The sequence below is a fragment of the Anguilla anguilla genome, chromosome 15, assembly GCF_013347855.1.
Source record: "Anguilla anguilla isolate fAngAng1 chromosome 15, fAngAng1.pri, whole genome shotgun sequence".
Classification (NCBI taxonomy): domain Eukaryota; kingdom Metazoa; phylum Chordata; class Actinopteri; order Anguilliformes; family Anguillidae; genus Anguilla; species Anguilla anguilla.
The window spans coordinates 29,840,579-29,853,145 of record NC_049215.1 but is presented as its reverse complement, the minus strand read 5'-3'; the positions used below and the strand labels follow the sequence as shown (position 1 = coordinate 29,853,145).

The 12,567-nt window shown below is 42.3% G+C and overlaps 1 protein-coding gene across 11 annotated transcripts in view; it reads right to left on the bottom strand.

Annotated features, from left to right (window-relative positions):
- Positions 1-4,401: 4,401 nt before the first annotated feature.
- The window catches only part of LOC118213988 (peripheral plasma membrane protein CASK-like), a 156,430-nt gene continuing 148,264 nt past the window's right edge, over positions 4,402-12,567 (bottom strand). For 6 of the 11 annotated variants that reach the window (XM_035393308.1, XM_035393307.1, XM_035393303.1 and 3 more), the window contains 5 exons: positions 9,534-9,614; positions 9,261-9,341; positions 8,947-9,149; positions 8,317-8,400; positions 5,802-5,978 (listed from right to left, as the gene is read on the bottom strand). In XM_035393308.1, coding sequence (XP_035249199.1) covers positions 5,802-5,978; positions 8,317-8,400; positions 8,947-9,149; positions 9,261-9,341; positions 9,534-9,614 — 626 coding nt within the window. Of the gene's footprint in view, positions 5,979-8,316; positions 8,401-8,946; positions 9,150-9,260; positions 9,342-9,533; positions 9,615-12,567 lie in introns of all 11 variants that reach the window. The other 5 variants (XM_035393309.1, XM_035393304.1, XM_035393313.1 and 2 more) reach the window with 3 other exon arrangements.

Sequence of the window (12,567 nt, the reverse complement as noted above, 5' to 3'; positions counted from 1 at the left end):
TGGAAGAATCGAGTATTTAGCATTTTTGCATTTATTTCACTCATTGGACATAAGACTATAGTCTGATGTATTTTTGTATTTTTCCACAGAAACACATTATTCCTCATAATTGTTTTAAAATATCATTTCAATCATTTATTTCACTGTAGTAGTTTAATACACTTGACTTCCCATCCATTTGATAATATAAATTGGGTGTATAAAATTTTTGCATTTATTTCATTCATTGGACATAAGACTATAGTCTTATGTATTTTTGTATTTTTCCACAGAAACACATTATTCCTCATAATTGTCTTAAAATATCTTTTCAATAATTTATTTCACTGTAGTAGTTGAATAAACTTGATTTCCTATCCATTTGATTGGAAGAATCGAGTATTTAGCATTTTTGCATTTATTTCACTCATTGGACATAAGACTATAGTCTTATGTATTTTTGTATTTTTCCACAGAAACACATTATTCCTCATAATTGTCTTAAAATATCATTTCAATCATTTATTTCACTGTAGTAGTTTAATACACTTGACTTCCCATCCATTTGATAGTATAAATTGGGTGTATAAAATTTTTGCATTTATTTCATTCATTGGACATAAGACTATAGTCTTATGTATTTTTCCACAGAAACACATTATTCCTCATAATTGTCTTAAATTATCTTTTCAATAATTTATTTCACTGTAGTAGTTGAATAAACTTGATTTCCTATCCATTTGATTGGAAGAATCGAGTATTTAGCATTTTTGCATTTATTTCACTCATTGAACATAAGACTATAGTCTTATGTATTTTTGTATTTTTCCACAGAAACACATTATTCCTCATAATTGTTTTAAAATATCATTTCAATCATTTATTTCACTGTAGTAGTTGAATAAACCTGATTTCCTATCCATTTGATAGCATAAATTGGATGTATAAAATATTTGCATTTATTTCACTCATTGGACATAAGACTATAGTCTTATGTATTTTTCAATTTTTCAACTGAAACACATTATTCCTCATAATTGTCTTAAAATATCTTTTCAATAATTTATTTCACTGTAGTAGTTGAATAAACTTGATTTCCTATCCATTTGATAGGAAGAATCGCGTATTTAGCATTTTTGCATTTTTTGCACTCATTGAACATAAGACTATAGTCTTATGTATTTTTGTATTTTTCCACAGAAACACATTATTCCTCATAATTGTCTTAAATTATCTTTTCAATAATTTATTTAACTGTAGTAGTTGAATAAACTTGATTTCCTATCCATTTGATAGGAAGAATTGAGTATTTAGCATTTTTTTCACTCATTGGACATAAGACTATAGTCTTATGTATTTTTGTATTTTTCCACAGAAACACATTATTCCTCATAATTGTCTTAAAATATCATTTCAATCATTTATTTCACTGTAGTAGTTGAATAAACTTGATTTCCTATCCATTTGATAGGAAGAATCGAGTATTTAGCGTTTTTGCATTTTTTTCACTCATTGAACATAAGACTATAGTCTTATGTATTTTTGTATTTTCCCGCAGAAACACATTATTCTTCATAATTATCTACAAATATATTTTCAATCATTAATTTCACTGTAGTAGTTTAATACACTTGACTTTCCATCCATTTGATAGTATAAATTGGGTGTATACATTTTTTGCATTTATTTCACTCATTGGACATAAGACTATAGTCTTATGTATTTTTGTATTTTTCCACAGAAACACATTATTCCTCATAATTGTTTTAAAATATCATTTCAATCATTTATTTCACTGTAGTAGTTGAATAAACCTGATTTCCTATCCATTTGATAGCATAAATTGGATGTATAAAATATTTGCATTTATTTCACTCATTGGACATAAGACTATAGTCTTATGTATTTTTCAATTTTTCAACTGAAACACATTATTCCTCATAATTGTCTTAAAATATCTTTTCAATAATTTATTTCACTGTAGTAGTTGAATAAACTTGATTTCCTATCCATTTGATAGGAAGAATCGCGTATTTAGCATTTTTGCATTTTTTGCACTCATTGAACATAAGACTATAGTCTTATGTATTTTTGTATTTTTCCACAGAAACACATTATTCCTCATAATTGTCTTAAATTATCTTTTCAATAATTTATTTAACTGTAGTAGTTGAATAAACTTGATTTCCTATCCATTTGATAGGAAGAATTGAGTATTTAGCATTTTTTTCACTCATTGGACATAAGACTATAGTCTTATGTATTTTTGTATTTTTCCACAGAAACACATTATTCCTCATAATTGTCTTAAAATATCATTTCAATCATTTATTTCACTGTAGTAGTTGAATAAACTTGATTTCCTATCCATTTGATAGGAAGAATCGAGTATTTAGCGTTTTTGCATTTTTTTCACTCATTGAACATAAGACTATAGTCTTATGTATTTTTGTATTTTCCCGCAGAAACACATTATTCTTCATAATTATCTACAAATATATTTTCAATCATTAATTTCACTGTAGTAGTTTAATACACTTGACTTTCCATCCATTTGATAGTATAAATTGGGTGTATAAATTTTTTGCATTTATTTCACTCATTGGACATAAGACTATAGTCTTATGTATTTTTGTATTTTTCCACAGAAACACATTATTCCTCATAATTGTCTTAAAATATCATTTTAATCACATTAATTTCACTGTAGTAGTTTAATAAACCTGATTTCCTATCCATTTGATAGATAAGTCTTATCTATTTTTGTATTTTTACACTGAAACACGTAATTCCTCAGAATAGTCTAAAAATATCTTTTCAATCATTTATTTCACTGTAGTTGCAGAATAAATATGATTTTCTTTCCATTTGAGAGGAATAAAAGGGGTATTTATAATTCTTGCATTTCTTTTTCACTTTCGAGTTTTCTATTTTCTGCCAAGAGACTACCATATGTGGGAGCTCTCTTCTACAAATTCAGGCCACGAGCAGGTGCTTTCATCTTGGGTGGCTGTGTAGAATGATGATTAGGCAACTGGTAACCTAAAGGTCACAAGTTCGATTCCTGGGTAGGAGGCTGCCGTTGTACCCTTGAGCGAGGTACTTAAACCTGCATTGCTTCAGTATATATTCAGCTGTATCAATGGATGCAATGTAAAAAGAAGTTGTATAAGTCGCTCTGGATAAGAGCATCTGCTAAATGCCTGCAATGTAATGTAATATATTGGCTAGTAAGCACATATGGCATATTCACACCCCTCAAACACTTGACCCACCTGGATCTTTCGCACTGCGACCTGGTCAATGTCCCTAATCACATCAGTCAGGAACAGAAGGCCCTGCAGCAGCTGTTGTGTCTCCAGAATAATTTCCGGCTTGTTCCATGTCTACCTGGAGCACACCTGGATTTAGACAGTGGCCTACAACTCCCTTCTTGGCCTTGACAGTCTTAAGGCCCAGAGACTGCAGCAGGAATGCTCTGGTGTCATCCATGACACGGCTTTACACAACCTGTAGTTTCAGCTGGAATGATGTGCAGTTGGCGGACCTCCCCAGGATTCAGCACCTGACGAGCCTCAACTTTGGCGGAAACGTTCTCACCAGTGTGACTGGAAGTAATTAACCTGGATCAGAGCTGTCTAAATGACAGTGAGAAGGGGGCTTCTGAGACCCATCCTTTTATTTTTTTAAAGGGGAAGGATTGAAAAAGGGGGATCACCCCCAACAACACAAACCTACTTGTTGACTGTGCTAAGAATATTTATTATATGGTGATTCTTCATGGTCCTACCACAAAATGTTGTTTTAAACATTTTTAAAGAACTTGAAAAAGGTGCAACTCCAGAGGAGTTGCTATTCACTGTTCTGACTGATACCCTTGGCGTGTTGCTGACACGATGACCACTTTATGGGACATGTGCACAGAACCATCTACAGGGCAACCAGGAACCCCAAAGAAGAAGGTAGAAGCTGAAAAGACAAGTGCACTATTTTATGCAATTAACAGTTGAATGTACCGTACATGTGTTCTTATGCATGTTTTTTTTGGGCACATATGTTTTGTGCATTTGTGAGTGTTTTTACAGCAGATCTGGCCAATATGATATGCCACACATGACACAAGCATTTGCATGCATAGGGTTTAAGGGTTTTAAAAAATGCAGAGTGCTTTCAAAAGCAGCCCCTTATTTACAGGGCTGCTTTACACTGGAGGACAGGAATGTACTTTCCCTTTCAAAGCGATCGCATCCCCGATCACCCACAGCTGCAAGAGCACAAGGGCAAATGAACAGAACCTGGGTTTTTCCGTTATACTGAATGCTATCAGATACCAGCTCTACAGAGGATTACTGCAAGCTAAAATGAAACCCAAAAAGGAGGTGTATGCACGTGTATTGCAAGAGACAGAAGAATCGAAGGCAGTTTACTGTTTGACCACATAAAAGGAAATATATTTAAAAAACTGTTCATACTGAAGAACTGCTTTGTCATTTGCAGAATTTACACAGGGCAGTTTGAAGTAAACGGTTTGTCATGTACATAGCTTCTTCGATGCACAAACTGGTTCTTCATTTGCAAGGTGTTACACTCGCAAAATGTGCACCTCTTTTTGAAACAATTACACATATAATAAAAATCAGCATTTTTTCCTCCTTTGATTAAACTTAATTAAAACATTAATACTTTCAGACGACACGTTTCTGAAATGGTGAATTTGGAATAGAATTCATCCCCACCCCCCTCCTTTGTCTTACAACAAATTAAATTGAGACAATTTACAAACACATCTCACTACAGGGTTGATTAAAAACTGCTCGTTTTTTTTTTTTTTAATTCACCCAAAATGCAAGGGAAGTGCATAGGTGTTATTTTTTAAAATATTTTCTCCTCCCTTGTTTGTGTTTTTTTTTTTTTGTCTTCCAAACAAATGGAATGTGTTGTGCTGCAGATAACAGTAGTCGGACACTGATATCGCTGACAGCATGTAAGCTGGAGAATGTCCACATGCATGAGACCGCGCTCAAATCTCTAAGACATTTACGTGTTCGTTTAGAGAGACAGTATCTGTGGAGGAGGAGGAGGAGGAAGAGGAGGAGGTATTGTCCTTTGTGCAAACGCAGAAATGTAAACAAGAAATCTTACACAGAAGTGGGGAAATGTGTAAGGAGAGGGAGCGGGAGAGTGTCAGAGAGAGGGAGGGAGAGACACTAGAGAGAGAGAGAGAGAGAGAGAGCAAGAGAGGCAGAGAGAAAGAGAAAAAGCTAGAGAGAGGCAGAGAAAAAGAGAGAGGGAAAGAAAGGGGTGACTGCAGTGCATCACGGTTTGATTAAATAAATAGAAGGTGCAACAGGGGAACTTCGCAGTGTTTATGTGCTTTTCTTCTCTCTAGAGAGGTCGGAGCAGACAGAAGCTCGAATGTGAAGTGCGATACCTGTAAAGACAGAACAGGGCAGGGCGGGGCGGGGCAGGACGTGGCCGCGGTCCGATCACCCACGCGCCTCCAGCCCTTTTCCCACACCAACGGCTGCTCTTAAGATACTGTCTCTTTAAAAGCAAGTCTATAAAGTGTTGCCTCCTAGCTATACGGACAGGACGATATTTACTCATTTATTTATTCAGTTATTTATTTATTTATTTATGTTTTCATACAACACTACGGCTAGGTAGTCTGTAAGGGGCCCGAGGCTGACTGGGTTCCAGTTCGTGTACAACTGAGGTTTCCGGAGTGTCTGAGGCCTTTTTTTTTCTTTTTTCCTGGGAATGATGAAGTTCTGCAGAGATGCCTTGCAAAGAGAGGGGTGGGGGGGGGGCGGAGGGGGGGCCTAGTAGACCCACGAGACGGGCACCCATTGGCCCGTGGTGCACACCAGGTCGATGGCCTCCTCCAGGTGTCTGATGGTCTCGTCGATCTCGTTGTTGATGATGGTCTGGTCGAAGTAGTGCGCGTACGTCTTCTGCAGGATCTCCGACTCCTTCTGCAGCCTCTGCAGGGACTCGTCCTGGTGAGGGAGGTGGGGGGTGGGGGGGGGGGGGGGAGGAGGAGGAGGGAGGGATGGGATTTCAGTGGATCTCAGGAGCCAGACTGTAAAGCCACAAACTGCTGAGTGTGGGTATGCTGTGCTCTGCTGCAGAGAACAACTACTGCAGTACAGACAGCGTGCCGCCAAATAGCCGTCCAGAATAAACCCAAACCTAATACTGTCCCCAGGCGCTGTGTGAAATATTCTTAAAGAATGAGAACAAAGTTGGATTAAACACTCCTGCTACAGATGTAAGACTTGGAATACTGAAATCGCTACACAAGATGACGAATCTGTCAAATAACACCTAGGATTATGCCTACGACTCAGGGAACTACAACACACACACACACGCACACACACATCACACAACAAATGCGGATGTCCTTTGGGGTGAGTCAATATTACGGTGCAGACCCAGTTTGGGGTGGAGCACTGCGATGGGCCTTCGGGGTGTCAGCAGGACTTAAGGGTACATCTATGCATGACCACCATCATCCCGACCTGGCAACTAATGATGCAGACTAATGGTCTTATAAGGTTATGTACTGGCCTCTAGCTAAATTCTCACCCTTATTCTCAGAATCTACGCGGCAGTGGTCGCATCTACAACCCAGATGATACGGTGGGAGGGCGGGGGAGGAGGGGCTTATAACACACGGGACTCTATGTTCTAGAACACGCTACGCTAAGATTCCGAGGGCGGAGGGCAAAGGGCAAAGGGCAAAGCTGAGGCCCAGGAGCTGCTGTGGCTCGTACTTACAGGCAGCTTTCTGCACCACCGGGGCAGCTGAGCGCAGTGAGAGGCAAGGCAAGAGAAATCAAAACAGAAGCCCACAAGCTCGCAGCTGCACATACGGACATGCGCAGCCACACACACACTCACAAACACATACACACACACACACTCACTCACATAGGCATGTACACACACACTCACACAAACACATGCACGTACACACTCACTCACATAGGCATGTACACACACACTCACAAACACATACACACACACTCACATGGGCATGTACACACACACACACACACACACACACACACACACACAGGCATGTACACACACTCACACAAACACGTGCACGTACACACACACAAACACACACACACACACTCACTCACATAGGCATGTACACACACACTCACACACACACACACTCACATGGGCATGTACACACACACTCACACAAACACGTGCACGTACACACGCACACAAACATACACACACGCATACACTCGTTTTCACATGGGCATGTACACACACACACACCCACACACACACACACTCAGGCACACACACACACACACACTCAGGCACACGCGCACACACACTGGGCACATGAACAAACCAAAGACTCAAAACAGGATTCAAGTCTTAAAACTGAGAACCGAAAAGCCCCAGAGTGAAAAGAACAAGCAGTGTGTTGAGCCAGTACTGTTCTGCGTCACTGGGACCACTGCAGAACATTAGAAAACCGATTGTAGGTATTATGTATGCATCATTAAAATATATTTTTATATTTATCAACCAAACGATATGTCAGATGGAGCCCTAACACTCTTTATGTTCTTAAATTATATTGGTTAATATATCATGGTAACATCTGAATCTGTAACACAGACAGGAAAGGACAGTTTCAGTCAGTTAAAAAAAAACCCAGATGCAAATGCATAAGCTGCAAAGATGAAAGCCATCACCAGCAGATGTGGCACGGCATGTGAACAGCTGTCCCCCTCTTAAAAGCACATAAATGCATTTCACTTCTACACAGTCTATACTCCGCTCAGGCTCATCTGTGTTCCTGAAAACACGGATATAACATCTGGCAGATGTAGCCCTCACTTTTCTTCAAATACTTTTCTTTAAATGTTAGCAAACCCAGAAAATTAGAGGATGCATTTTTGGGAAATTCTGGCCCGAAGCGCTCGCCACCTCCTGTGTACTGTTATGTGACCGTGCGAGGTCAATCTGATCGGCCTACCTCTTTGATTGCTTTACATTATAAAACCACTGTTTTGAAAACAAAAAAGTCGAGCCGACCCCATTGTTTTTGTTCTCAAAAACCACAGATGGGATTCAAACAAAGAACTTGAGGACATAAACACAGCATGGTGCTGGATTCCTCTCACAGCAGCTCTTTCTGTGACTGCTGCCAATTAAGCATGACCGCTCCCCAATATCTTCCTAGAAAAAGTTACCAACTGCAGCTTTGAGTTCAGTTCCATACTGACAGACACGTGAGCGGGAGCTGCCTAACTCCCAGAATGCTTTAGCTATGAGACATTTTGTGCGCGTGTGCGTTACCTCACTGATGCCAGGGGTTATGGTTGGCGCGGCGATGAAGACGACGTATGGTGCAAACTCAGCCGTCCGCAGGACTTTAAGGGCCTGTGGGAACAAATGGGAAATGATCAAATCTTTGTTTGAGATATCCCACAATCCACCCGCTACAGGGATTAGCACAGAGTGTAGCACAGTGGGTAAGGAACTGGGCTTGTAACCCAAAGGTCGCAGGTTCGATTCCCGGGTAGGACACTGCCGTTGTACCCTTGAGCAAGGTACTTAACCGAAATTGCTTCAGTATATATCCAGCTGTATAAATGGATACAATGTAAAATGCTGTGTAAAAGTTGTGTAAGTCGCTCTGGATAAGAGCGTCTGCTAAATGCCTGTAATGTAATGTAATGGGATAATTCCACAGTGCACCCACTACAAAGACAACTCCACAGTACATCCACTACAGAGAAAACTCCACAATCCAGCCAGTGTACATACAGCCCCAATTGCACTGAGGAGTAAGATGTGAGAAGACTGAACCTACAGTACACCGCAATGCATTACTGATAAACCGGAATGGGGGCGATATAAATTGGGATATCAGCCGTCGGCCAGCAGCACGGAGCGGTACAAAGCGGAGGCGGACGCGGGCCGCACCTGAGGCTCCACGTCCAGGATGGATATGAGGCCCTGCTCGTGGATCTTGCGTATGGTCTCCAGCCGGGTGCCGTACATGGCGTCCTCGTGGCTGCCGTACTCCAGGTAATCGTTGTTGGAGATGTCCTGCATCATTTGGTCGTGCGACACGAAGTAGTAGTTCTTCCCGTTCTCCTCGTCCTTCTTCGGAGGTCTGGTCGTGTCTGTGGGCGGAAGTGATGACACGTGCGCGTGAACACATGCAGACAGAAGAGCGCACGTGCACACGCGCGGACCGACGCGATGGCTCAGCGTTTTCGGAAGGCGTGGCTTACGTGGAATGGGGTACGCGAATCTGTCGGGGTGCTTTGTGATGAGCGTGTTCTTGATGTGCCTTCGGCCCACGCCATGGGCACCTGCAGGAAGGACAGGCGGTCAATTTCCAACATGGCCACAGCCACGCGGTCAAGCTTGGCTAACCCCCCCCCATTTAACGTGTGAGATCACAAACACGTGATTAGAATGTTCTGAACTGAACATTCTAAATCTGACGTAACAATCGCTACTGGTAACTGAAAGCAATGGAGTTCTAGAACATCTTCACCCACCTAACAGGACTAACGTTTTCCTCTTGAACGCCGGCAATTTCACTACTTCTTCATACGTGACGAGATCTAGTTGATCAAAAACTGAAACGGAAACATAGAGCAAAGCCTGTGAAAATGAGGCAACGATGCAGAGGGAGTCTCAGTCTGTGCCAAGCTCACACGGTAACATGGGAAAGCAGGCAGTGTGCAATAGCTGTTTAAATAAAGGGGCGGATAAACATACTACGGATAGAAGTTTTAAAATCTGAATTTGTAATAATCCAACGGATTTATACCAAACTGATTTGTGTGTGTGTGTGTGTGTGTGATCACTGATGGCACTTCAGATGAAGTTCTGCACAAACACAGTTTAAAAAATTAAACATGCAAAGATAAAAAAAGTAGAACATAATAAATAAAAAAAACCCAAAATGCATGTTGTGAGAATGTAGATAACGTAGGTATGACTGCAGGAAATACACTATGCACTAAAAGCAGTGTTTTCCTGGAGAGGCTGGGATGGAGCCCTGTGTAGCGGGAAGCCCACCCTGGGCTATATTTAAGAGGCCGCGCAGGAGCACAAGCACTCCAGGGCGACTGCTCCGACTGCAGCGCAGGTGTCGGCCGGCCTCTCCGGGCCCGTCAGCCAATCCCCTCTCTCTGCTGCGTTGCCGGGGGTAACCCAATACCAACGGGGACCACCCGCTCCCTCCGTGCCTGCACTACTGTGGATCGGGTAGCCGCCCGTGTAACTCAAAAAGGCAGGAAAATGGTGCATGTTGCTCTAATGCAGGAGCAGCCCACCCCCCTCCCCATTAGGGGTTCACCTTCGGGACGACCCTGAGGAGGTGCGTCACCCTAAGGCGGGGGGGAGGTGATTTGGGGGGGGGGGGGGGGTTGGGGGCGCTAGGCTACCACACGAGGGGCCACTGCCATGTGCCCCGTGCCAGGAGAGAGCTCTACAAGTGAAGCGTAATGCCAGGTTAACATGAAGCCCAGTGCTGGTGCACAGTATATCATAATATATATCATCAATATATATCATATACCATCATCACTCACAACGGACTTCTGCTCCACCCAACACTGATCACACCTTATCCCTGTTCTGCTGCTCAACACCGAATGTGTGTGTGTGTGTGTGTGCGGGGGGCGGGGGGGCGTGGGGTGAAGTAGTCTATCTCAATAAAAAAAGAAAAGAAAAAAAAAGACGTACGGGAGAACCAAAATCACAAAAAAACTTTCAGCTTTGTGTTTCCGTTTTGCTTTTATTGCCCTTCGTTCTGCAGAACTTCAGCAGAAGCAAAAATGGAAGGCCACACAAGCTGGTCAATGTAAGCATGGAAACGTCCGGACTACACGGTAAAACAACAAAAAAAAAAAAGTATTGAAATCAAAGCAAATAAAGTCACTCAAGAGTTACTTACATGCAGAGAAGCCATTGGGGAGGGAGACAGCATGTAAAATATACAAGGGAGGGCAGACATTGAGAGTCCGTCCGGTCACATTAGTCAAAGAAAACACACACACGCGCGCGCACAATAAAGCCCTGATACAGAGGGCAGTCACAATCACCAGAGAAACACCGGAGCAGAAAATTACTTCAGCGTTAACACCGCGGTTGGCGAGGCGCGTTCTTTGATTTGTGAGCGCGCTCAGTGATCCCAGGGTGCAAGTGCCCTGTCATTCAGACGGTACCGCGGGCCAGTCTCAAACACGCACATGCTCACTGACTCACGTCTTCTTATTTAACAATGCAGTAGGAAGGGGACTGAGAAGTCAGCAAAATTATTTCAAACAATTTAAACATAACTGTACAGTACACACATCTTTTTTTGTTTTTATTCTCACCTATGAATACACCACAGACTGAAAAAAAAAACTACTGAGGTGGGGAGGATTCAGTTGCAAAAGAGTTCCTTGTGATAACTTGTGATTACACTTGAGAAGGATAAGGTGCTGATGCATAGATATGGAAATGAGAAGAGTACACTAACAAGTGGAGAGGAACGATAAATTTGGTGTCAGTCAGTGTGCACTGCAGAAATGTGATACTTAACACTACTTAACACTAAACACTTTAAACATCTTTAACAAGTTCTCAGGACTCAAACCCCTTTCTTTGAAGATGCTCTGAAATGCGACCAAATGAAGAGTTAGCAAAAGACAGAATAGAAAACAAATGCCCTCCCAGTGAACACAAAACATCCTCACAACGTTGCTGCAATTGCATTACATACAACATTGACAAAACATTTCAGCAACATTGAGAGATTTTTTGCATTAGCTGGGCTATCATTCAGTGAAGCCCTACAGATTCGTCTCCAGTTAATGCAAAATACAAGTGAACAGTCACAGCCATCAGGTCACAGTGACACAGAGGAGGGGGCAGAGGAGTAATTCAAGGGAAAACGCAGCAGATGCCTCGGGGGGGGGGGGGGGGGGGTGTTCCTGAAATGAAGCACCTTACGGGACACCGTCGGTCCCTGAAGCACTCAGATCTGGAGCCGATAAGAACCACTGTAGGACACAGAGTCCTCTCTTTTCTTAAACAGGAAGTGGCGGTTTGCATTACGCATACGTTCAGTGTGTGTGTGTGTGTGTGTGTGTGGTGCGTGTGCACATGCGTGTGTGTGGGTGGGTGGTGCGCACGTGAGGTGGGGGAGGTTTCGGGGGCAAACAAAATATTCTACAAACAACAAAATATACCCCCCCCCCCCACTATCTTTGTGTCTCTAATCAGATAGAGGAAATGGCGGCTCAGGGAGGGTCAGCGCTTATCCGCGCATCACTGTGGACCCCTCCCTGCTTCCTGCGTGTACACAGCAGACCGTGTGGGCGGTGACTACACCCCTCTGCCGACGCCCAGCGGCTGGTGATGCTAACCGGGGCCTGGAGAGAGTGCCCTGTTACCCCCCAGGCCTGTCAGCTGAGGTAAGACCATGAGCAGCTGAACCAACTGGTTCAGTGTCGGGATAGATTTACAGTTCATGGTCATGAGTGTGTGTGTGTGTGTGCGCCCTTGTGTGTGGGAGGGAAGGGTGTGTGCGTGTGT